The sequence below is a fragment of the Mangifera indica genome, chromosome 3, assembly GCF_011075055.1.
Source record: "Mangifera indica cultivar Alphonso chromosome 3, CATAS_Mindica_2.1, whole genome shotgun sequence".
Lineage (NCBI taxonomy): Eukaryota > Viridiplantae > Streptophyta > Magnoliopsida > Sapindales > Anacardiaceae > Mangifera > Mangifera indica.
Window position 1 is genome coordinate 21877176 of NC_058139.1, and position 26642 is coordinate 21903817.

The 26642-nt window shown below is 34.7% G+C and overlaps 3 protein-coding genes and 1 long non-coding RNA gene across 4 annotated transcripts in view; 3 read left to right on the top strand and 1 right to left on the bottom strand.

Annotated features, from left to right (window-relative positions):
• LOC123210164 overlaps positions 1 to 26642 on the top strand; it is a 71211-nt gene that overhangs the window by 38711 nt on the left and 5858 nt on the right. The gene's annotated exons all lie outside the window — the stretch shown is intronic.
• The window catches only part of LOC123211639, an 89631-nt gene that overhangs the window by 24910 nt on the left and 38079 nt on the right, over positions 1 to 26642 (top strand). The gene's annotated exons all lie outside the window — the stretch shown is intronic.
• On the top strand, positions 1881 to 4654 carry LOC123210166 (probable disease resistance protein At4g27220). Its single transcript, XM_044628399.1, has 2 exons — positions 1881 to 2092; positions 2299 to 4654. Exon 2 carries the CDS (start codon positions 2730 to 2732, stop codon positions 4302 to 4304), a length of 1575 nt encoding a protein of 524 aa, XP_044484334.1. The 5' UTR covers positions 1881 to 2092; positions 2299 to 2729; the 3' UTR covers positions 4305 to 4654.
• On the bottom strand, positions 4848 to 5947 carry LOC123210193. Its single transcript, XR_006501238.1, has 2 exons — positions 5253 to 5947; positions 4848 to 5156 (listed from the first exon to the last, which is right to left on the bottom strand). It is a non-coding gene; the product is annotated as an uncharacterized LOC123210193 (long non-coding RNA).

Genomic DNA, 26642 nt, shown 5'->3' on the forward strand with positions numbered 1-26642 from the left:
ACCGATCCGTCGTTTTTAAAGCCATCGAAGGAAGCTGAGAAAGCTCGGATAAATCGGACGCCGCTGCTGACGCGAAAGCTGAAACGGCTGGCTAGTCGAGTGCGGAGTTGAGCGAGTTGGGATCGGAGATAAAGAAGGTTTTGCAGGAGAGGAAAGAGGAAAAAGCGGGGGATCTGTTGAAGGGAGTTTCGAAGGAGATTAGGGAGATAGAATGGTCGGCGTTCGGTATAAGTATTGGGGACGACAGGTGTGGTGATAGGTGTGATTGTTGGGTCGAGCGTCGTTTTGCCCACTGTGAACTTTGTTTTGGTTGAGCTGTCTGGTGGGCTTTCGCTGGAAGAGGCGTTCAGGATTTCTTTTGCTGGATGTTATTTCATGTCAGATAAGTTGTTGAAAAAAAAAATTTTGAGGATAAATTTTGTCCTTCAACTTTCGCTCTCTATTTAAAATAGTTTTGTCCTTTTTTATCATTGAAAGACAATTTATCCAATTAACAAGTTCCCACGCATTATTATCTAAAGATTGATGACATTTTTCTCTTTATGAATTTAGGACATATGACATTTTTCTCCTTATAATTTTAGTGTATTTGATTTAAATAATATTTTATTATTAATATTAAAATATTATATTAAAAATAAATTAAATTATTAGATATAAATAGTTATTATATTTAATAAAATTTGATAAAAATAAGTAAGTATAAATAATTATTCTGTTTAGTTAAAAATAATAAAAAAATATTAATAAATTATTTTAAAATATTTTTTATATTACTTGTTATATTAATTAAAAATAAGATGTTTTTTATTTTAAAAAATTAATAAATAAGAATATAATTATAATAAAATCAAAATTACTTGATAATTTTTTAATACCTAAAATGAGAGTGATCATTAGATTACTACTTATATTACCTATCATATCACTATTAGGTTGATTGGAACCAAACAACCTTTTAGAATTTTATGACTTTTCTCCTAAAAGGATTCCTTAAAATTTCATCTATACTATTGTGGTATAAGAAATTATCTGGGTTTAAATAAAATAGAGTGTATATAAGATGATTAAATAATTTTAAATTAAAAATATCTAAAAATCAGTTGGATGAGAGTAGGTTTTGGTTTTTTATTAAGAAATAGAATAACTCTTGTTCCATTTTAGTATGGAATTCTAATAGCCCCGAAAGCTAATTTGGAAGCACAAAATAGTATCAAAGCACTTGACTTAAGACAATTTTTTAGAAATCATGAGTAAACAAAATGATGGCGTCAAACTCCTCACTTAGTTGGTTTATTGATTATAAGGTTAGTCATTAAATTATAAATTCTCTTGTTTGATATGATTGATATGACCATAAAAGAGTGGTTTGACTCAACCTAAGACTATTTTTTGAAAAATATAAACAAAATGATGATGTTAATTTGTTTAAAAACAAAAACAACATTGTTTTATCTTAGTGTTACTAACTTTGAACACTAAACCCAAACTAAAATCGTAACTCTCTCCAATGTTAACAACAAATACAAAGATAGTAGTATCTTTTTTGTCCATTAATAAATTTGAACAGAAATTTAGTTCAAAATTTAACTTAAATTCTTTTTTGATAATATTATTTATTTTATTAATAATATTATCAACTCCATTAATAATCTTCATATGTTCAAATTTAAACTTAATCTAATAATTTAAAATTCAAACAGTATTTGATCAAACTCATATTCAAACACCACAAGCACTCAAATCGAGTCTTTGTACATTTGTCTACGACGCTTGTTTTGTTAATTAATTAATCCCGCATTGTGGAGATGGTGGACGCCAGCTGTGAGAAAAGTTGGGTATATTTGTCTTTGTCTGGATGTTTCAAAGTTGTTGAATGGAAACATTATTGTTTTTTATGTGGTAATTAAAATATTAGCAAGACTTGGGCGTTGAATCTTCTGTCTCTTCAGCTTCTTCATTCTTACACAATCATTAATGCTTTCTTTCTTACCTGCAAACAAGTAAAGCAAACACTCTGTAGTCTGTGGTGCTTCAAAACTTACCTCTACTTCTCAGAGAAACATACAGATCAAGCCATCAAGCTGTACTTGTACTTGTTCTAAACCTTCCCTTTTGATTTCTTTCTTTTAATTGTCTGTTGTTTCAAATTACTTTTCCATAATTTTCCTTACCCCTGTTTTAACTATCAATTCTCTATCTTTTTATTAGATCTGTTTTTACTCAGTATCAATAAATTTCTTACCATAGAAAAGAAAAATTTAGCAGTATCGTCAACTTCTCTTTTTATTATTGCAGGTAGTTATCTGTTTGCTTCAAGCTAGACTATGTTCATTGAGGGTTGCTCTTAAAAACTTTGATTTTTATAGTTGTTTGTTGTGTGTGCGTGTGTGTGTGTGTCTTTTTTTTGTTTCCTGAGAACGCTTAGAAGTTTCATTCTTTATCTTTTCTGTTTCTTTTTGTTTCCCTGTTTTCATTATTGAGTTATCGATTAGCCTTGCTTTTATGTTCAGTATTCTCTCTGCAAAACTAGATTTTGTTCGTTAAGCTTTTCTCTTAAATATTTGCTGAAATATTTTGTTATATAATGTTGTCCACTTCTTTTTCTTTCCTTTCCCTTGCCTCCTAAGCACCCTTTACTTGTGGCTTTACTTGAGAAGGAAAAAAAAAAAAAGAGAGAGAGAGAGAGAGAGAGATAGAGAGAGTGTGTGTTCAAGTGTTTATATGCAATGGCTGAAGAAATAGCTATCAGTACTGCTGCGGGACTTGCATCGAATGCTACAGAGTCGGTATATGATTTGCTTAAACAGCAGATATCATATGTGTTCAAGTACCAGAGCTACATCAATGACCTCAAAAAACAAGTTGAGGATCTCAGAAATAAAAGAGAAACAGTAGAGAAACCTGTAGAGTCGGCTGAAAGACAGGGGAAAGAGATTTATAAAGCTGTAAAGAAATGGCTGAGTGATGTAGATGAGTTCACTGAAAGGGTAGAAAAGGCCATCATTGAGGATGAGGATGAAGCAAACAAGGGCGGCTGTTTCAAATTGGGGTCATGTCCTAATTTGATTCAACGTTACAAGCTTGGAAAGCAAGCAATGAAAGCCACAATGGATGGTGCTGATTTGCTGGGGAAAGGCAATTTTAGTTGTGTTTCCTACCGTCCTGCTCTACAGAGGACAGAATCCATGTATGTTAGAGACTATGAGGCGTTTGATTCTAGAGAGCAAGCTTTTCAGGAAATTATGGAGGCATTGCAGGATGTTAATCTTAACATGATTGGGGTATATGGGATGGGAGGCGTGGGCAAAACCACACTGGTCAAAAAAGTAGCTTGGGAAGCAAAGAAAAACAAGTTATTTGATGAGGTGGTGATCGCCGAGGCAACACAAACCCCAGACTACAAAAAAATTCAAGAAAAAGTTGCTTATGAGTTAGGCCTGGAATTTAGGCAGGAGGGAGAATATCAGAGAACTGATCTAGTACGTGACAAGATAAAGAAGCAGAAGAACTTACTAATAATTTTAGATAATATTTGGACAAAACTTGACTTGGATAAAATTGGAATTCCCTTTGGTGGTGTTGGGAGAGAAAAAGATGAGAAGATCAGGCCATGCACAAAAGTTGACTTGGATGCAATTGAAACTCCTCTCGGTGATGTTGAAAGAGAAAAAGATGAGAAGATCAGGCCTTGCACAATATTGTTGACTTCTAGAAATCGGGATTTATTAAGCAAAGATATGAAGACTCAGAAGGACATATTCATTGGTCCTCTATCTAATGGAGACGCGTGGAATATGTTTTGCAAGATTGTGGGTGATGCTGCTGAAAGCTCTGATTTTCGTCCTGTAGCAGATGAGATTGTTAAGAAATGTGGCGGTTTGCCGGTAGCAATTTCACTAATTGCAAATGCATTGAAAAATGGGAGTCTTCATGCCTGGGATGATGCCTTGGCTCAACTAAAAAGGTCTAATCCAAGACATATTCTAGGTATGAATGAAACTTTGTATTCTATGACAGAGCTGAGTTATGAATTTCTGAAAAATGAGGAAGCTAAATCATTATTTCTTCTTTGTGCTCTCTACAATGTTGGTGATAGTGTGTTTATTGATGACCTATTAAAATATAGTATGGGTTGGAATTTGTTTGAAGACGTTTATACGTTGGAAGAAGGAAGGAATAGATTACACAGGTTGATAGATCATCTCAAAGCTTCTTCTTTATTGTTGGATGGTACCTATGACAATACAGTTAAAATGCATGACATTATTCATGCTGTTGCTGTATCAATTGCATCATGTTAGAGCTCGTGTTTATGTAAAGAAGAGAGGCAAGAGAAACGCTAATGCAATTGAGCAAGGTGAGAAGATGATAACCAATGATGTCAACACAGGTGGGGCTGAGAAATTGATATATGGCACTGATAATGTTAATACGGGTGGACATGCTGAGAAATCAATAGATGGCAGCTTTACAGAAACAACACAAGTCACAGAGCAGCAGCAAGAAATTAGGAGTATGCAGAAAAAAGAGGAACCAGGGATGTATTGTATGCTGAGTTGGCGTATCATGATTGGAAGGGCAGTAGTGAGGGGAGCATGGTAGAAAAAGGGAGCCTGGAGAGCAGAGGAGGGGAGGAAAAATCATTTTTGAAGAAGGAAGAGTTTGAGGAGAGAACCAGCCTCTCGAAAGCTGGAAGATTCATCTGAGTTTTGTTATGGATTTATTCCATCTCTTATTATTGTTTTGGTTTGTTTCTGTATTAGGAACATTTTCTTAAGAGGTTTCAGTTAGCATTTATATTCCAAGTTTCTTGTTCTTTTGTTATGAATATTGGAGGAACAATGTTTAAGTGCAAGTTGTTTATTTCTGCTTCTATAACAAAATTTACATAAAGAGTCTGCTGTTCCATTATCATTGCAATATACATTATTAAACTGCCAACAACACAAATATTCCTACGAACTCCATTTGAGATTTGCCAACGCTTTCGACTTCCGACGGTCGAGGCTATGTGATTCAATCGAACCAGCTCTCAAAACCTCCAGGTACCTATCATTTGGTATCAGAGCATATCGAGAATGGAAGGCCGAATAGACGGACTCGAGAAGGAAATGGTTATGGTCCATGAGAAGATGACAGAAATGGGTGATCGACTGGAAGAGATTAACAGAGAAGTAAAAGCTAAGATGGATGATAACCAGAATCGATTAGAAGGGTTAGAGAGTAGTGTAGAGATCATGAAAGGATACCTCCGAGATCTTAAAGAAGCCATGGTCGGGAAGGATGGAAATGACAAGGGGAAATCTCCGATGAACACTGGAACCTCTCCGTCACAAACTCTGAACCAGGAGAAGACAACACCTGTGGAAAGAGAACCATCTCCATATCATCACTCACCAACAGGGGAAACGCCGACACCTTCGCGGACAAGAATAGAGGAGGTAGGCAGAGATGAGGAAGCCACGGAAAATAGAAGAGAAGAGGAAGTCTACCAGGTAGGCACCCGGAGGGATGTCCAATTTCGACGGTTAGATTTACCATTGTTTGATGGAGAGAAAACGTTAGAATGGCTAGAGAAGATAGAGCGCTATTTTGACGTTAACAGAATAGTAGAGCGAGAGAGACTTACAGCTGTGGGGGTGTGTATGGAGGGAGCGACATTTCATTGGTTTCGCTGGAGGAGGAGAAGACAACCATTTGCCAACTGGGGAGATTTTCGAAGCGCAACTCTCAAGCATTTCAAGCCAGAAGACGAACGCACAGCTCAGGAGGAGCTATTCTCCATCCGTCTTATTGACTCAGTTAAGGAATATAGATGTCGATTCGAGTTGCTGTCGGCGGAGGTTGAGGAGTTGACAGAAAGTACACTAATGGATATCTTTATGAATGGTTTGACAGAGGAACTCAGGGAGGAAGTGCGGCTGTTCCGTCCGACGACGTTGGAAGAAACTATGGAAAGGGCACAGGAGATTGAGAGGAAGAACGCAGTGATAGAGGAAAAAACAGGTGGCCGACCCACAAAGTCTTACCCAAAAGCCCAACATCTAGCAGTCCGTCATTCTTTCTCATCACACTCCAGCCCAGTGATTGCTTCCACTAGTCCATCTTCACATGCAAACTTTCGGCCTAATATTTCCATTAACTCCAATTCCCCTAACACTTCTTTTAACCAGCCCACTCGCCCAGTATTTAATCGGCCCCTAGCACCAATAATTGGCCCAAACCGTCCTCCACTTAACCTTCGTCCATTCAGCCAAAATAAAACAGAAAACGCTTTCCCTTACACAAACCCAGCATCAACATCTAAGACTCCAATCAATTCTATGGCTTCATCCTCCAATCAACGTCGGGATAACAACTTACGTCGACTATCTGATGAAGAGTATCGCTCAAAGATAGAGAAAGGGTTATGTTTTAGGTGTGATGAGAAGTACACGTCAGGGCATCGTTGCCGATTTAAACAGCTTCGAGTGATGATATCTTGCGAGGAAGAGACGGAGGAAGAGGAAGAAGAGGGGGTTACGGAAGGAGAGATGATAGAAGAAGGAGAGTTAGAGACAAATTTAAATTCCAGCTCGTTAATAGGAATTGATTCTCCTAAAACAATGAAGTTCAAGGGGACTCTAAAAGGGAAATAGGTGCTAGTATTGTTAGATAGCGGCGCAACCCATAACTTTATTTCAGACAAGGTGGTAACTGAATTACAGATTCCCATTCGACCTGCCAGATTTTCAGTTGTACTCGGGGATAATCGAAAAGTGAAGGGGTTGGGAAGATGTGAGGAAGTGGAGCTAATGGTTCAGGGGGTCCAGATAATTCAAAATTTTTTTCCGTTCAAATTGGGGGGAGTGGATGTAATACTTGGAATTGATTAGCTTAGCCGACTCGGGGAGGTGAAATCAAATTGGGGAAAGCAAACCATGAGGTTTGAATGGAACGGACAAAAAGCAAAGATAAGGGGAGATGTCTCATTGTCTAGGCTCGAGTCGTCTGTGGGGACTTTACTGAAACTTATTGCCAATGGGAGTGACGGGTTTTGCCTAAAATCAGGGGATGAGACCAAAATTTTGGATGTCGAAGCTGAAGAAATTATGCCTGCCTTAGTACCTTTGCTAAGTCAGTTTGAGGACTTGTTTAGAGAGCCCCATGGCTTACCCCCGAAAAGGCAGAGGGACCATGCTATCCGATTAGTAGGAGCGCAACCACCGAATCTGAGACCTTATCGTTACCCACATTTCCTAAAAAACGAGGTTGAGAGAATCGTAGAGGAGATGTTAATGGCTGGCATAATACGATCTAGTGTGAGTCCATACTCAAGCCCAGTGTTATTGGTAAGGAAAAAAGATGGGGGTTGGAGATTCTGTGTTGACTACCGGGCATTGAATAGGATTACCATACCGATAAATTCCCTATTCCAACGATTGATGAACTTCTTGATGAGTTAGTTGGTGCAGACATTTTTAGCAAATTAGATTTGCGATCGGGGTACCACCAGATTCGAGTCAAGGAATCAGACATAGAAAAAACGGCTTTTCGAACGCATGATGACCATTACGAATTCCTGGTTATGCCATTCGGGTTGTCTAACGCTCCAGCTACATTCCAAAGTTTGATGAACGACATATTTCGCCCTTACTTGCGCAAGTTTGTGTTAGTCTTTTTCGATGACATCTTAATCTATAGTAAAGGGATTGATAATCATCGACAGCATCTTCGAGAGGTGATGGGGTTGCTACGAGTTCATCAGCTTGTGGTCAATAAAAAGAAATGTGAATTTGGCAAAGACAAGATGAATTATTTGGGACACATTGTCTCAAAAGAAGGAGTTGAAGCTGATCCTACAAAAATCAGTGACATGCAGAATTGGCCACCACCCCGTGACTTGCGAGACTTGAGGGGATTTTTGGGCTTGACCGGGTATTATAGGAGGTTTGTGCGTGGATATGGGAAAATTGCAGAACCTCTAACTAATTTATTAAAGAAAAATTCTTTTAGGTGGAGCAATGAAGCATAGGGAGCTTTCGAAGACCTCAAGAAGGCCATAGTGATTGTCCCTGTTTTGGCGATGCCTGACTTCTCCAAAGAGTTTGTCATCGAGACTGATGCATCTGGATCCGGGTTGGGGGCTGTCCTTATGCAAGCTAGAAGACCTATCGCTTATTTGAGTAAGGCGTTATCACCTCGGAATAGGGAAAAATCAGTTTATGAACGTGAGTTAATGGCGATTGTTATGGCTTTCCAGAAATGGCGACACTATTTACTGGGACGACATTTTTAGGTGAGAACAGATCAAAGAAGTCTTAAGTTCTTGACTGAACAAAAGATAATTGGACATGGGCAGCAAAAATGGCTAGTGAAGATGCTTGGATATGATTTTGATATTGTGTACAGGCCTGGCTGTCTAAATAAAGCAACAGATACATTGTCGAGAAAGCCAGGTAATGGAAATGAATTGCGAGCAGTGTCAATTCAAGCCCCTGTTGGCGTAGATGAAATACATGAAGAAGTGGTTAAAAATGATAAACTTCGTCAGATTATGCAAGATTTACTAAGGGGTTTTAATTCTCATAGTGGATATGATTTGAAGAGTGGGATTCTGCTGTACAGAGGCCGAATGGTAGTGCCACGTGATTCCAGGTTGGTTCCACTTTTTCTAACAGAATTTCATTCCTCTCCATTGGGTGGGCATTCTGGCTTCATTAGAACATACAAAAGAGTTTCTTCAATTCTTTATTGGGAAGGAATGAAGAATGACATTAAACAATTTATTGCTGAATGTGAGGTTTGCCAACGAGCTAAATACGAAGCTACTTCTCCTGCTGGTTTATTACAATCTCTCCCAATTCCTTCAAAAATTTGGGAGGACTTATCTATAGATTTCATTACGGGGCTGCCGAAGGTGAAAGGATTCGATACTATACTCGTGGTGGTAGATCGATTAACAAAATATAGTCATTTTATCGCTGTACGCCACCCTTATACAGCGAAAGATATCGCTGGTATCTTCGTTAGAGAGATCGTACAGTTACACGAGTTTCCTCATTCTATTGTTTCGGGCCAAGATCGTGTTTTCATGAGTAGCTTTTGGTCTGAAATATTTAAGGCATCGGGTACGACACTTAAATTTAGCTCGGCTTATCATCCCCAAACCGATGGACAAACTGAAGTTGTAAATCGAAGCCTAGAGACTTATCTTCGATGTTTCTGTTTTGAGCAACAACAATCATGGCCCAACTGGTTACCCTGGGCTGAATATTGGTACAACACCACCTTTAGTGCATCGACAGGTATGTCACCATTCAAAGCAGTTTATGGGAGGGATCCCCCGCCTCTTTTAAGGCTGGTGGAAGAGCCTTCAAAAATAGAGGAAGCAGATGCACTAATTCGACAGCGAAATGAAATCCTGGACAGATTAAACAAAACCTCCATATTGCACAGGAACGAATGAAAAAAATGGCAGACAAGAATCGCAGGGAATTGAAATTTTTAGTGGCTGATCAAGTTTTTTTAAAGCTGTAGCCATATCGATTCAGATCTTTGGCTACGAGACCTAACGAAAAACTTAGTCCTCGTTTCTATGGTCCTTTCGAAATTAAGGAAAAGATCGGATCTGTTGCTTATAAGTTAAAACTCCCTGTGACGGCAAAAATCCACCCTGTTTTTCACGTATCACAACTGAAAAAGTGTGTGGGACCCCTGATCCCAAGTCTACCCCTTCCAAGTTGCTTAAATGAAGAGGCTGAGCTAGCAGCCCAACTTGAAGATGTATTGAATTTCAGATATTCACCACAAGGGGATTTAGAGTTGCTCATTAAATGGCATGAATTACCAGACTATAAAAACTCGTGGGAATTATACAAGAACCTCATTCAGACTTTTCCTCATTTGCACCTTGAGGACAAGGTGCCGCTGGATGGGAGGGGTAATGTTAGAGCTCGTGTTTATGTAAAGAAGAGAGGCAAGAGAAACACTAATGCAATTGAGCAAGGTGAGAAGATGATAACCAATGATGTCAACACAGGTGGAGCTGAGAAATTGATATATTGCACTGATAATGTTAATACGGGTGGACATGCTGAGAAATCAATAGATGGCAGCTTTACAGAAACAACACAAGTCACAGAGCAGCAGCAAGAAATTAGGAGTATGCAGAAAAAAGAGGGAACCAGGGATGTATTGTATGCTGAGTTGGCGTATCATGATTGGAAGGGCAGCAGTGAGGGGAGCATGGTAGAAAAAGGGAGCCTGGAGAGCAGAGGAGGGGAGGAAAAATCATTTTTGAAGAAGGAAGAGTTTGAGGAGAGAACCAGCCTCTCGAAAGCTGGAAGATTCATCTGAGTTTTGTTATGGATTTATTCCATCTCTTATTATTGTTTTGGTTTGTTTCTGTATTAGGAACATTTTCTTAAGAGGTTTCAGTTAGCATTTATATTCCAAGTTTCTTGTTCTTTTGTTATGAATATTGGAGGAACAATGTTTAAGTGCAAGTTGTTTATTTCTGCTTCTATAACAAAATTTACATAAAGAGTCTGCTGTTCCATTATCATTGCAATATACATTATTAAACTGCCAACAACACAAATATTCCTACGAACTCCATTTGAGATTTGCCAACGCTTTCGACTTCCGACGGTCGAGGCTATGTGATTCAATCGAACCAGCTCTCAAAACCTCCAGGTACCTATCACATCAGCAGAGAAGTTGATGTTTAATATTCAAAATGTCACCGACTTGAAAGAAGTGTTGGGGGAGAGACTATCAAAAGATTCAACTGCTATATCTTTGCCCTATAGAAATATCAATGATGATCTTCCTGAACAGTTGGAATATCCAAAACTGAAGTTGTTCTTCCTATTTGGTAAAAATCGCTCTCCACAAATTGCGATTCTTGCCATTACCTTCATCCATTTCTTTCCTAAAAAATCTTCAAACATTGTCTCTAAAATCCTGCATATTAGAGGATATAAGAGTACTCAGAGAGCTAAGTAAATTAGTAATTCTTAGCTTGGTCAAGTCTAATATTGAAGAGTTGCCTGTAAAAATTGGACAATTGACTCGGTTGAAGTTGTTAGATCTGAGCAATTGTTTAAACCTTAAATACATTGCCGCAAATGTCATCTCCTCCTTGTCTCAATTACAAGAATTATATATGGGCAATAGCTTTGTTGAATGGGAAGTTGAAGGAGTCAATAATCAAGGACAAAGAAATGCTAGTCTTAAAGAGTTGAAGTGGTTGTCTAACCTAACAGCTTTACATCTTCATATTCGGGATGCTCAAGTTATGCCACAAGACTTGTTTTTCAAGAAACTAAAAAGTTTTAAAATATTTATGGGAGATAAATGGAAGTGGTCTATTAAATTTGACCTGTCAACCTCAAGAATGTTGAAACTTAAGATCGATGATAGTATTCATTTGGGGCATGGGGTCAAAAGTTTGTTGAAGATGACCGAAGATCTCTCTCTAGAAGGAACGAGTGGTGTTAGAAATATTATTTATGAACTCAGTGTGGATGGTTTTCCACATTTAAAGCATTTGCATGTAAAAGATGATATCGAGCTTTTATATATCAGTAACTCAGTTGCTTGGAAACTAGTCTTTCCCAACTTGGAGTCCTTGACTCTTGGTAATTTGATTAAATTGGAGAACATATGTCATGGTCAACTCAATGCAGGGTCTTTTAGAAAATTAAAGATCATAAAAATAGAAAAATGTGATAGATTGGAGTATCTCTTTGCATCTTTCATAGCAAAAAACCTTGTGCAGCTAGAAGAAATTGAAGTGACTGATTGTAAGAACCTGAAAGAGATTTTTGGCGAAGAAAATAATGACCATGGTGATGAAATTGAAACAAATAATCAGATTAAGCTCAATCAATTGTGTTCTCTAACACTACAATGTCTGCCCAAATTCATAACGATCGACTCTGACATGAGGGAATGCTTTGTATTTTCATCTCTCATTTTCTTTTGAAGTAGAAAGAATTATTCTTATTAGTTTATGAAAAAGTTTGTTTTTTACAGGTTGTCTTTCCAAGATTGGAGAACTTGAGAGTATGTTCAATTAATTTTGAGAATACATGTATTCATCAACCTCTAGCAATGTTTCATTATAGTCAATGCTTAAATAGCTTAACCGTGGAAGACTGTAATGACTTCAAATTTTTGTTTTCATCCTCTATGGTCAAAAGTCTAAATCAACTCCAAAAGCTTTTGATAAACAATTGTAAGTCAATGGAAGTAATAATTGACTCAGAAGGAGTACAAAACGAGGAAAAGATAGTCGATATAAGTTTTCCTAAACTATTGTACATGAAGCTTGAAGTTCTTCCGAAACTCACAAGTTTTGGCACAGGAAATTTGATTGAATTCCCTTTCTTAAAAGAACTTCACATTAAGCGTTGTCCTAATTTGAAGACATTCTTCTACAAATCTTTTTATCTAGAAACAGGGGGAAAACCAAAGGAAGAGATGAACTCGGAGAACGACTTTATTAATATAAACCCACTCTTCGATGAAAAGGTAATTTAGTTAATTCTTTATAATAAAAAACAATGTTGCTTATTACCTTCAAAATGCTTTTAGGTTTTGAGAGCAGTCCAACCTAACACAATATTTGGATTGCATTCTCTTTTTGAACTTGTGGGTGTTTCATACTAAAATATTAACATCATGAAGTATTTGCTATAGGTCGCTTTTCCAAGCTTGGAGAAGATGTTGCTCTTGCATTTGGATAGCTTGCAGCTGATATGGCACAACCAAAAACTTCATGTTGAATCCTTTTGCAAACTAAAAGTAGTTAGAGTCGAATCATGTGAAAAGTTGTTGACTGTTGTTCCATCTAATACTCAAGGGCATCTCACCTTTCACAATCTGGAGATATTGAAGGTTACAAATTGTTGGAGTATGCAAAGTCTCTTTCCAGTTTCTACCGCTATTGGTCTCGTGCAACTTAAAACGCTGTGGATATACTCTTGTGGGTTGGAGAAAATTGTTTCTGAGGAAGATGTTAATGGGGCCCCAATATTTTTGTTTCCACAATTAACAGACATCCACCTTGAAAATTTACGGGAACTGAAATGTTTCTACCCGCGGTTGCATGCAGTAGAGTGGCCAATGCTAAGACGATTGGGTGTGTATAAATGCAAGAACGTAAATTTATATGCTTCTAAATTTCCTAGCTTTCAAGCCAGAGAGGGGGAGAGGCAGCCTGCCCTTTTTTTGTTAGAAAAGGTATGATTTAAATTTCATTGATACCCACTCATAAATAAAACATCTTTACATTATCCAGATTGATTTGATCATCATCCCTTTTATTAGAGGTTGCACTTTTTAGTATTTTTGGTGTGCAAATATGTATCCAACGCAAAAGACAAGTCTAATAGGTGGAGGAACGCTTCATGTGTAAACCCAAAGACCTTCCATGAGCCAATCGATGTTAGATAACTACTGGGTCTAAAGATATACTGCACGAACTCAAAATCAAGATTTGAATTAGGCATCAATGAATTTTATTTTTCAATTCATAAGGACATTAAATTTTCTATTGCAAATGAAAATAAACTAAGGGGTACTTTTCCTTTTGCTTGATTATAATAAATTTGTTTTTCTCTATAAATCTGTCTAGTTAATATATATTAATTGTCTGAATATTTCAGTTGCAGGATATAATTCAATTTGCTGATTAAAAATTGTTGGTCATTGATGTAATTCTTGTTTAAGGTCTATTTTCCTTGTACGATATTTGTTTAATTAATAATTTTAAATAATGAATAAATAGTGAGAGGGAGAAAGTTAATGAGCAATATGAGTTTCACACATTATAAACTAATTTCCTTTTTTTTTGTATTAAAATTTGGCTAATAATAGTAGATAGGACTTTTGCCTTGTATGATTCTGTTTACAGCAATGTAATTTACATTTTCTCTAGATTATAAAATATATTTTTTCACTTGCTTTTAGATGTATATAACATGTGACACCTGTACCATTTATATAAAAAAATCCTAGTTATTTATTTGTGCATTGTGGTGCACTCGTTGATGACTTAATGCTCACACCTCCTTATTTACTTGTTCATAATTTTTAGATCATACCAAATTTGGAAGAGTTGGGATTAGATGCACATGACTTCAGATTGACATTACTCCACTCTGAAATAGTTCAAAGCTTTGGCAAGCTTAAAATGCTTTGGCTGGCTTATTTTGATGATGAATTTGTTGCTTCTTTGTTCGATTTCATTAAAAAGTTAAGTTGTTTGGAGTCACTTGTTTTTTCTGATAATAGTTTCAAAGAGCTATTCCCCTATGAACAAGGACATAAATGGGAACAAGATTTTCTAGGGAATACATTTCTTCCAAATCTTCAAAAGCTACAAGTACGTAGATGTCATTGTTTGACAATTTAATGCCATCTGCAATGTTTTTCAAAAATCTTAAAACTCTGGAGGTATACAATTGCAATGGATTAGCAAAGGTACTAACAAGTGAAGCAACCAAAACTCTTGCCAATCTCACAACAATGAGAATAAGAGAATGCAAGCTATTGGTAGAGGTAACAGCGAACGAGGGAGACAAAGAAGAAGAGATTGTTTTTGGCCAACTGAAAGTTTTGGAGCTTTATTGTTTACCAAGCCTTACATTTTTCTGCTTAGTCAATTATTCTTTCCAATTCCCCTGTTTGGAGTAAGTTATTGTGAGTCAATGCCCAAAATTGAATATTTTTTCGCAAGGAGCTTTAAGCACACTGTTGCTAAAGAAAGTACAATTGACTAAGCTAGATGATGACGTAGAATATTTCTGGAAGGATGATCTCAATTCTACCATTCAACAAATATTTACAAATATGGTACTTACTCTTCCACTAAACATTTGCATTTTTTTCCTTTACAACATTGCTATTGATATATATATTTTAAATATTACTACTAATAGATATGTTGGTTAGAACTCAATAGTAATAGTACTAATAAAAAAGAAAATATAAGATTTGAGTAAAATATTTAAGTAAGATAAGATTTTTGTGATTATGATATGATGTTTAAGATTAGGATAAAATCTTTAGTTTGAAAAAGGTAAAATAAATAGAGATGATTGTATTGAGAGGACGGAGAATATTGTTATTAGGTAAAAATAGAGGTGTTAACACTATTTTATTTTAATATTAATAAAATTCACATTAGGTGTCTATCAGTTTGTAATATTAATTGGGATATTAAGTATAGTATAATTTTGATTTTATTGGAGAGATTAATGCAATGTTGGCAAAGTCATAACTACAAGAGCATTATCTTCTATAGACTAGGATGAAAGGTTGCCAAACTCATATTTCGATTGAATTAATTCCATTATGCCACGAATCTCAATCTACTGATGACATATATGAATCAATTGCAGACTAAGCAAGTTTGAAAAAGTAAGGAAGATGTTTGTTCAATTTTTTCGATAAGTTGGTTTTTGACAAATTATTTTTCGTTTTGTTGGATTCTGGTTTTTATCAAACTGTTCTAAATCTGCCATAATACCTTGGTTAAATTTTTAAGAGAACTGCTTGTAACTCCACAATGTATTTTTTTTAAAACCCAGTTTCAATGTATATTTAGATAGTCAATTGCATGCAAAATGAATATTACAATTCTATACAATTTATTCATTTTCTTGTTAAGATATATTTTCACGGCCACATAGTGGCTATTTTCTTTGCTGCCTGTCCAATTAGTGGCAGCATAAGATTAAGTCTGTCAGTGGTCTTTCTTGTCCAAACTTTGAGGTGGTCCTATATAACAATGAGGGACACAAATTAAAACTATAAAAATAGAGAGATATTAATTAAAATAGACAAAAAAATTGTCATCTAAATGTTTTTAGGCAAACTTTTGATGTAGTTACTTTTCTAAGCAAATTCATCATTTATTCTATTAACACTCTTTTTCTTTAGTATACCTTTTCTTTAGCCATGTTCTTTTTTGACACAATTGACAACAACATACTGCAGCAATATATCATCGCATTGAAAACAAAATAGTTTGATAACTTATATTATAATAAATTGAAACTTTTGTTGAAAACTTGTTGTGAAAACTTCCATGGATAAAAGATTAAAACTTGGAATGCCGATTTCTGAGAGAGATTTGGTTTTGTTTATTTGTTTAGTTATCAATTACATTATTTATATAGACAGTGCATATCTATTGTGTTAGTCAAAGTAGAGCAAATTTTGATGTAAGATCATAATAGAAAGCAGAAAAGTGATTTTTTGAAAATCAAGTGCCAGGGCAAATGTGAAATGTGAGTGTGTGCATGCGAGGATGCGTGCATTTCTTTTGCTTTATATAAAAATATTTATATAAATTATTTTTATATAAAGTGAAAGAAATGTATGCATTCTCGCATGCACAAATTTGCACTTCATATTCTGGCACTCACACTTCCCATTTGGTTTCCAGAAAATCGTGTTTCTACTTTTCATTCTAATCTGACATTAGAATTTGTTATATTTCTACTAATACAACAAATATTCACTATCCACACAACTAATGTAATCGGTAACTAAACAAATAAACAAAATCAAACCTCTCTCAGAAATTAGTATTCAAAGTTTTAAACTTTTATCTATGAAAATTTCCACAAGAATTTTTCAATGAAAGTTTTGATTTATTATGATATAAGTTATCAAATTATTTTGTATTCAATATGATAATGTATTGTTGGAGTTTATCACCATCGATTGGGTCAAGAAAGAACAAGGTTGAAGGGAAGCTATACTAAAGGAAAAAGGTATTATTAAAATAAATGATTAATTTGTTCAGAAAGTAATTGCATCAAGAGTTTGTCTAAAAACATTTAGGCTGAATGTTTTTTTGTCTATTTTAATTAATATCCCAAAAACAAATAGCATTTTCACTACATAAATATTCATTTTGTTAAGCTTTTTTTTTTAGTCTCTCAAAATTCAAAATATTGATTGCACCGTGGTTTAACCCATTTTTTTGGATTTTGCAGATTGGTTTCCGCAATATGGAGTATGTCAAGCTCTCTGAATTCCCCACACTAAAGGAGAAAATTTGGAACGAAGGATTGCCAGTCGGCTTATTCTGCAATTTAAAGTGGTTAGTATTGGATGAGGATTTTGATAAGTCAACTGCTTTTCCATTTCATGTATTCAATGATTTGAGAAATTTGGAGACTTTGGAGGTGAGAAATTACCATTCATTGGAAGATTTATTTGACATAAAAGGAAAGACAATAAAGAACAGTAAGGAAGAAATTTTGGGCTTCAACAACCTGAAATCACTGAAAGTTCACAGTTGCAGCAGCTTGAGATATATATTTACTCCCGCTATCATCTTGGGCCTTGCTCAACTTCAAGAGATTGAAGTGAAGAATTGTGCTTTGATTGAAGAAATTATTACAAAAGACAAAGGAAAGGAGGGAGCCATAGATAAAATTTTCATCCCTCAGTTGAATTCCATTGTTCTTGAGCTATTGCCTGACTTGACGAACTTCTATTCAGGAATTAACTATTTGGAATGCCCTTCCTTGAAAAGTATTACTATAGCCAACTGTTCAAAGATGGAGACGTTTGTTTTCTCCGATTTGAAGATGAACCATTTTGATCATAATGCACCTCTTTTCAGTGAGAAGGTTGTCACTTCTTAAATAATTTTCTCATATTTTGCAAGGAAAATTTTCATTTCCATAATTTTTCACCCCTTCTGTTATAATATCTTAAAAGTTACTCCAACAAATGGAAATTTTCTTTCTAGGTATTAGTGAAAGAAGTTTTCTCTAAGCTAGTTTTAATTTTTATATTGTGGTCAACAATCTTTGTTATCTTTATCTGAACTCACAATATTGTTGTTATGGTTCTGTTCCCTAAAACCTCAAGAATTGATCGTAATGTACATATTTTGCAAGAAGAATTTTCATGTTCAGAATTTTTCACCCCTCCAGTTATAATATCCTTAAAAGTTACACTAACAAGCAGAATATATTTTTTTGCATAGGTGGAAAAAGTTTTCCATTAACTAGTTTTAATTTTAATATCATGGTCAGCAATCTTTGTTACCATTATCTGAACTCAAAATATTGTTTTTATGATTTTGTTCCCTACTAACCTGAAGATCTGATTTGGTTTAACAGTTGTTCAATCTGACTAAACACTTTTTGGTTTTGAGTCATATATAAATGCCCCAATATTAATGTCATGAATTGTCTGCTGCAGGTTGCTTTTCCAAGCTTGGAGAAGATGGTGCTCTTGCACCTTGATAATTTGCAGCTGATATGGGACAACCAGAAACTCCATGTGGAATCCTTCTGCAAACTAAAAGTAGTGAGAGTCGAATTCTGTAAAAAGTTATTGACTATTGTTCCATCTAGTACTCAAGGACGTCTCACCTTTCACAATCTAGAGAGTTTGAAGGTTAAGAATTGTCGGACTTTGAAAAGTTTGTTTCCAGTTTCTATTGCTATTGGTCTTGTCCAACTTAAAGAGCTACGGATACACTCCTGTTGGTTGGAGAAAATTGTTTCTGAGGAAGAAGTTAACGAGGCCCCAACATTTTTGTTTCCACATTTAACAGATATCCACCTTGAAAACTTGCAGGAACTCAAATGTTTCTACCCTCGGTTGCACACAATAGAGTGGCCAATGCTAAGAAGTTTGGGTGTGTATGAATGCAAGAAGATAGAAGTATATGCTACCGAATCTCCTAGCTTCCAAGCTAGAGACGAGGGGAGGCAGCCTACCCCTTTATTGTTAGAAAAGGTATGATTTCATTTGCATCCATACTCGCTCATAAATAAGACATTTGTACATTATCCAGATTGATACTGATCATCATCCCTTTTATTAGGGGTTGCACTTTCTAGTACTATTGGTGTACAAATAAGTATCCAACACAAAAGACATGCCCAATAGGTGGAGGAACTCTTCATTTATAAAAACAAAGAACTTCTGTTAACCAATTGATTTTAGATAACAATTGGGCCTATAAACAATAGTACACCAACTCAAAATCATGATAAAATTATTCATTTGTGAATTTTTAATTCCAATTCACAAGGACATTAATGTTTCTATTGCAAATGAAAATAAACTGAGGGCTACTTTTCCTTTTTCTTGATTATGATAAGTTTGTTTTCTCTAAAATCTGTCTAAGTTAATATATATTAATCATCTGAATGTTTCAGTTGCAAGATATTATTGAATTTGTAGATTAAAATTTGTTGTCCATTTATGTAATTTTTGTTTAAAGTCTATATTTACTTTGGAGGATATTTATTTAATTAATAATTTAAATATATAAATAAAGTATTGAGCTGGAGAAAGTTAATGTGTAATATGAGTTGCACACATTAGAAACCAATTTCTTATAGTTTGTGTTAAAATTAACTAGGATAAATGTAGATAGGACTTTTGCCTTGTATGTTTCCTTTTCAACCATCAAATTTACATTATATCCAAACTAAATGTATATAGCATGGGACACCTGTACCATTTATAAAAAAATTGTAGTTATTTATTTGTGCGTTGCAGTATACTTGCTGTCTTAATGCTCATGCCTGCTGATTTACTCGCTCGTAATTTTTAGGTCATACCAAATTTGGAAGTGGTTGGTTTAGATGCTTATGCCTTCAAATTGGCATTCCTCCTCACTGATCTAGCTGAGAGCTTTATCCAACTTAAAATACTACGGCTGCGTAACTTTGATGATGAATCTATTGCTTCTTTGTTCAATTTCCTTAAAAAATTAAATTGTTTGGAATCACTTGATTTTAGTGGTAGTAGTTTCAAAGAGCTATTTCTCTATGAACAAGGACATATATGGAAACAAGATTTCCAACTTCGAGGGAACACGTTTCTTCAAAATCTTCAAAAGCTACAAGTATGTAGATGTCATTGTTTGACAATTTTAATGCCATCCGCAACATCTTTGAAAAATCTTGCGACTCTGGAGGTATGCAATTGCAATGGAATAGCCAAGGTACTAACAAATGAAGCAGCCAAAACTCTTGTCAATCTCATAACAATGAGAATAAGAGAGTGCAAGCTATTGACCGAGGTAATAGCAGATGATGGAGGCAAAGAAGAGGAGATTGTGTTTGGGAAATTGGAAGTTTTGGAGCTTTACTGCTTATCAAGCCTGACATTCTTCTGCTCAGCCAATTATTCCTTTCAATTTCCTTGTTTGGAGCAAGTTATTGTGAGTCAATGCCCAAAATTGAACATCTTTTCTGAGAGAGTATTAAGCACACCATTGCTGAAGAAAGTACAATTGACAAAATCAGACACTAATAAAGAATATTTTTGGAAGGATGATCTCAATTCTACTGTCCAATAAATATTTACAGATATGGTACTTACTCTTCCACAAAATATTTGTTTTTCTTTCCTTTTTACAGGATTGCTATTCATATTTATTTTAAATATTACTACTAATAGATATGTTTATTTGTAATATTAATTGGGATGTTAAGTATATAATAATGTTGATTTTACCGGAGAGATTAATGCAATGCTGCAAAAATCATAACTACAAAAGCTTTTTCTTGTATAGACTAGGATAAAAGTTGTCAAACTCGTATTTCAATTTTAATTCCAGGATTCCACGAATCTCAATCTACTGATGACATATACAAATCAATTGCATGGCAAGCAAGTTTAAAATCAAGGAAGATTTGTTCAATTTTTTTTCCAAGTTGGTTTTTGAACAATTATTTTTTGTTTTGATTTGGATTCTTCTTTATCTCAAACTGCTCTAGAACAGCCATTATACCTTGTTAAATTTTTACGAGAACTACTTGTAACTCCAGAATGCATTTTTTAAACCCAATTTTAATGTGTGTATATATATATGGATGAACCTAAATGGTATCAAGTACATGCAAAAGAATATTATAATGCTATGCAATTTTTTCATTTTCTTGTTAACACATATAGGGCTCTGTAGTGGGTATTTTCTGTGCTACCTGTACGATTAGTAGCAGCATAAGATTTCAAATCCATCCATGCTCTTTCTTGTCCAACTTTCAGGTGGTCCTACGTATCAATGAACAGACAAATTAAAACTATAAAAAAATAAAATAAAATTTTCATTGCATAATTAAGCTTTATTTTTTTTAAGCTCTCAAAATTCAAAATATTGATTGTACCGTGTTTTAACCCCTTTTTTGGATTTTGCAGATTGGTTTCCGCAACATGAAATATGTCAAGCTCTCTGAATTCCCCGCATTAAAGGAGAAAATTTGGAATGAAGGATTGCCAGTGGGCTTATTCTGCAATTTAAAGTGGCTAGTATTGGATGAGGATTTTGATAAGTCAACTGCTTTTCCATTCCATGTAATCAATGACTTAAGAAATTTGGAGACTTTGGAGGTGAGAAATTACCATTCATTGGAAGATTTATTTGATATAAAAGGAAAGACAATAAAGAACAGTAAGGAAGAAATTTTGGGCTTCAACAACCTGAAATCACTGAAAGTTCACAGTTGCAGCAGCTTGAGATATATATTTACTCCTGCTATCATCTTGGGCCTTGACCAACTTCAACAAATTGAAGTAAAGGATTGTGCTTTGATTGAAGAAATTATTACAAAGGACGAAGGAATGGAGGGAGCCATTGATAAAATTTCCATCCCTCATCTGAATTCCATTGTTCTTGAGCTATTGCCTGACTTGACAAACTTCTATTCAGGAACTAACTATTTGGAATGCCCTTCCTTGAAAAGTATTACTATAACCAACTGTCTGAAGATGGAGACGTTTGTTTTCTCTGATTTGAAGACTGATCATTTTGATCATAATACACCTCTTTTCAATGAAAAGTTTGTCTTTTCTTAAATGATTTTCCCATATTTTGCAAGAAGAATTTTTTGTTTCCAGAATTTTTCACCCCTTCATTTATAATATCCTTAAAAGTTTTTCCAGCAAGTAGAAATTTTCTTTTTATGCGTAGGTGAAAAAAGTTTTCTATTATGAGCTAGTTTCAATTTTAATATCGTGTTCAATAATCTTTGTTATTATTATCTGAACTAAAAATATTTTTGTTCTGATTTTGTTCCCTACAAACCTTAGGATTTGATTTGGTCTAACAGTTGTTCAACCTAACTAAACAATTTTTGGTTCTTAGTCATACATAGATGCCCAAATATTAATATCATAAATTGTTTGTTGCAGGTTGCTTTTCCAAGCTTGGAGAAGTTGGTGTTCTTGCACTTGGATAACTTGCAGTTGATATGGTACAACCAAAAACTCCATGTGGAATCCTTTTGCAAACTAAAAGTATTGAGAGTTGAATTCTGTGAAAAGTTATTGACTATTGTTCCATCTAATACTCAAGGGTGTCTCACCTTTCACAATCTAGAGAGTTTGAAGGTTAAGAATTGTTGGAGTTTGAAAAGTCTCTTTCCTGTTTCTATTGCTATTGGTCTTCTGCAACTTAAAGAGCTGTAGATAAACTCTTGTGGGTTAGAGAAAATTGTTTCTGAGGAGGAAGTTAACGGGGCCCCAACATTTTTGTTTCCACAATTAACAAATATCCACCTTGAAAATTTGCGGGAACTCAAATGTTTCTACCCTCAGTTGCACACAATAGAGTGGCCAATGCTAAGAAGTTTGGGTGTGTATAAATGCAAGAAGGTAAAAGTATATGCTTCCGAATTTCCTAGCTTCCAAGCTAGAGATGGGGAGAGGCAGCCTACCCTTTTTTGGTTAGAAAAGGTATGATTTCAATTTCTTCCATACCCACTCATAAATGTAACATGTTCACAATCATTCAGACATATTTTATCACACTAATTATAGTATGTTAAGTGTACAACAAAAATGACAAGCTCAATTGGTGGAGGAACTGCTCCGATATTTAAGTCGGAAAACCTTCTGTTAACCAATTGATGTGGGACCCCCATCGGCCAAACATTACAGTACACCGAATCAAAATTAAGGTTTAAATTAGTGTTAATGAGTAATATGAGTTGCACACATTATAAACCAATTTCTTATTTTTTTGTATTGAATTTTGGCTCATAAAAGTAGATAAGACTTTGCCTTGTATGTTTTCATTTCAGCAATATAATTTACATTATATAAGTTTTTACTTGATTGTAATTAGATGAATCTAACATGTGACACTTGTACCATTCATATAAAATATTCCTAGCTATTTATTTGTGCGTTGCGGTCTCGTTGGTGTTTTAATGCTCACACCTACTTATTTACTTATTCATAATTTTTAGGTCATACCAAATTTGGAAGTGTTGAGATTAGATGCACGTGACTTTAGATTGACATTCCTCAACTCTGAACTAGCTGAGAGCTTTGGCAAGCTTAAAACGCTGTGGCTGGCTTACTTTGATGATGAATTCGTTACTTCTTTGTTCGATTTCCTTAAAAAATTAAATTGTTTGGAGTCACTTGGTTGTAGTGGTAGTAGTTTCAAAGAGCTATTCCCCTATGAGCAACGACATATATGGAAACAAGATTTCTAGGGGAATACATTTCTTCAAAATCTTCAAAAGCTACAAATACGTAGATGTCATTGTTTGACAATTTTAATATCATCCGCAACATCTTTGAAAAATCTTAGAACTCTGGAGGTATGCAATTGCAATGGAATAGCCAAGGTACTAGCAAATGAAGCAGTCAAAACTCTTGTCAATCTCACAACAATGAGAATAAGAGAGTGCAAGCTATTGACCGAGGTAATAGCAGATGATGGAGACAAAGAAGAAGAGATTGTGTTTGGTGAATTAAAAATTTTGGAACTTTACTGTTTATCAAGCCTCACATTCTTCTGTTTATCAAGCCTCACATTCTTCTGTTCAGCCAATTACTCCTTCAGATTCCCTTGTTTGGAGCTAGTTATGGTGAGTTAATGTCCAAAACTGAGCACCTTTTCTCAAGGAGTGTTAAGTACACCATTACTAAAAAAAGTACAACTGATGAAACAAGATGCTCATCAAGAATATTTTTGGAAAGAGGATCTCAATTCCACTATCAAGCAAATATTTTCTGATAAGGTATTTACTCTTTCACAGAATTTTTTTAATTTCCTTTTTGTGTCTTTACTATTGATAAATATTATATATTCATGGATATTTGAAGATAATTTAAAATTCTGCACTATTTCTCAATTTGTTGCTGCCGTCTATTCACATACATATATATATGTATATACTGCTTATATTCTTATCTTCCTGTCTAGTAAGTAGCAGCACAAGAATTGAAAACTTTCATGGTATTCATGTCTAAGTTTTGCATGTTATTCACATCTAAGTTCTTATTTTAATCTCATTAGCATGTTTCTTGAAATATTTGTTAAAGACCATCTTCATAAAAGGTTTTATATTATTAATTTGATAAAGATATTTTTATTACAAGAATGTGAAACGTGTTGATTAGGAGTTAGGGCATTATTGTCAATATCCAATATTATAATTTCATCAAGCATGAATATGAATTCTTATATTTAACTTTATGTAACTTTCTTTGCTTTGGCTTTTAAAAATCAAATTTTTTTTGTCCTTTGTTAACTTTAAACATTTGACACTTTTTGAATTTCATAACAAGAAAGAAAAATTATGGAATGACCAATTGCCAATGGACATATTCTAGAATTTAAAGTCACTAGTGGTAGATAAATTTTCAGATATATCAAGTGGTATCCAATTGAATGTGTTATACCACTTCAAAAATTTGGAAATTTTAGAGGTAAAAAATTGAGAGTCACTAGAACAGGTGTTTGATTTGGAGGTAAATCATCAACAAATTTTAGGCTTAAAGAAATTCAGATCATTGAAAATTGACAATTGTAATAGCTTGAAATATATATTTGCTCCATCTGTACTATTGGGCTTTGTTCAACTCCAAGATATAGAAGTGAAAAATTGTGCCTTGATAGAAGAAATCATCAAAAGCGAAGGGGATAAAGATGTGGGAAGTGATAAAATTATAATCCCTCTATTGAACTCCGTCATGTTTGAGTCGTTGCCGAATTTGACAAGCATCTATTCGGGAAGTAAAATTTTGGAATTTCCTCCCTCGCAAACTATTATTGTTAAGGACTGTCAGAAGATCTATATGAAGGAGCTCAGTGTTCATCTTTCATCCCTTTTCACTATTAAGAAAAGTTTGTTTTGATTCTTTTTACACTGATATGTTTAATAAAGTAAATTCACATACTTAAGAATCAAAATGAAGTTTTTTTTTTCATCTTTCATCCCTTTTCACTGTTAAGGTAAGTTTGTTTTGATTCTTTTTACACTGATTTGTTTAATCAAATAAATTCACATACTTAAGAATCAAAATGAAGTTTTTTTTTTTTTTCTAAAAAGAAAAATTATATGCATGCAGGTTGTATTACCCAGCTTGGAAACATCTTCTTACTTCCAGAATTTAACAATCTTGGTTATCGATGGCTTTGATCATTTGCAATATCTATTCCCATCTTCTATGGTGAAAAGTCTTTTCAAACTGAGGGAGCTTGAGATATCTAATTGTATGTTAATGGAAAGAGTAATAGATGAAGATGAAGGGAGAACAAAAATGATGTTGTTTCCTAAACTGTACCAGCTGAAGCTTAGAGATCTTCCTAAACTCACAACATTCTGCAACTCCACAGCAAATTCTGTTGAAATGTCTTCCTTATTCAGACTTTGGATTGATAATTGCCCTGGAATTCAAACATTCATCTCCAGTTCTGTATGTAGTGACATGACATTATCAAGCAAAGAACCCGAAGGAATGAGTGCAAATGAGAACTCTACTCACATGCAATCTCTTTTTGATGAAAAGGTGATCCGTCCCGTTAATTTAAATTTTTTTTTTCCTCATTCATCATAGATAATTTTTAATTTTTAAAATTACTAATATTGGATGTTTATGTTATAATTGTAATTTGTAATCTTCAGGTAAGATTAGCTAGTTTGGAGAGATTGCAAATCAGTCATGTTGATCAGCTGGTAAAATTATGGAACAATCAGGTCTCTGTGGATTCCTTCAAAAAATTAAATCGCTTGTTTGTACGATTTTGTAAAAATCTTGCAAGTGTTTTTCCATCTAACATGCTTGGGAAGCACCAGAAACTAGAGATATTGGAAGTACAAAATTGTGATTCAGTTGAAGAGATTTTTGAAGTTCTGGAGAAAAGGTCCAGTATGATGGAGGAAGTTGTTGCCAAGGGGGAAGAAGTCCCCAGGTTTGTATTCTCTAAATTAACCAAGCTGTGTCTAGAGATGCTACCAAGTCTCAAAAGTTTCTACGCAGATATGCATATTTCAGAATGGCCAAATTTGGAAGTGTTGAAGGTATATGGTTGTAATAATGTGGAGATCCTTGCTTCAGAAGTATTGAGCATCCGAGGGAGTCATGTAGACAGTCAACAGCCACTGTTCTTTGTTTACAAGGTATTTGCTTCAAGTACTCTATTAAATCATGTTTATAATTTAACAAGTACCAATTTTGCTTACGGGACAACATTATCATCATGTCTACAAATATCACAAATGTCACCATTTAAAGTGCTACCCATTTAAATTCATCATCTTTTCTTTTTCATTTCAACACTTTTTTTTATGATTAACTGATTTCCCAGGATGCATTGCCTAGATTGGAAAAACTAGAGTTATGTGAAATGCCCAGGTTAA

Bases quoted from the DNA above. Each gene is read 5' to 3' on its own strand.
- LOC123210166 (XM_044628399.1), top strand. From the start codon at position 2,730: ATGGCTGAAGAAATAGCTATCAGTACTGCTGCGGGACTTGCATCGAAT.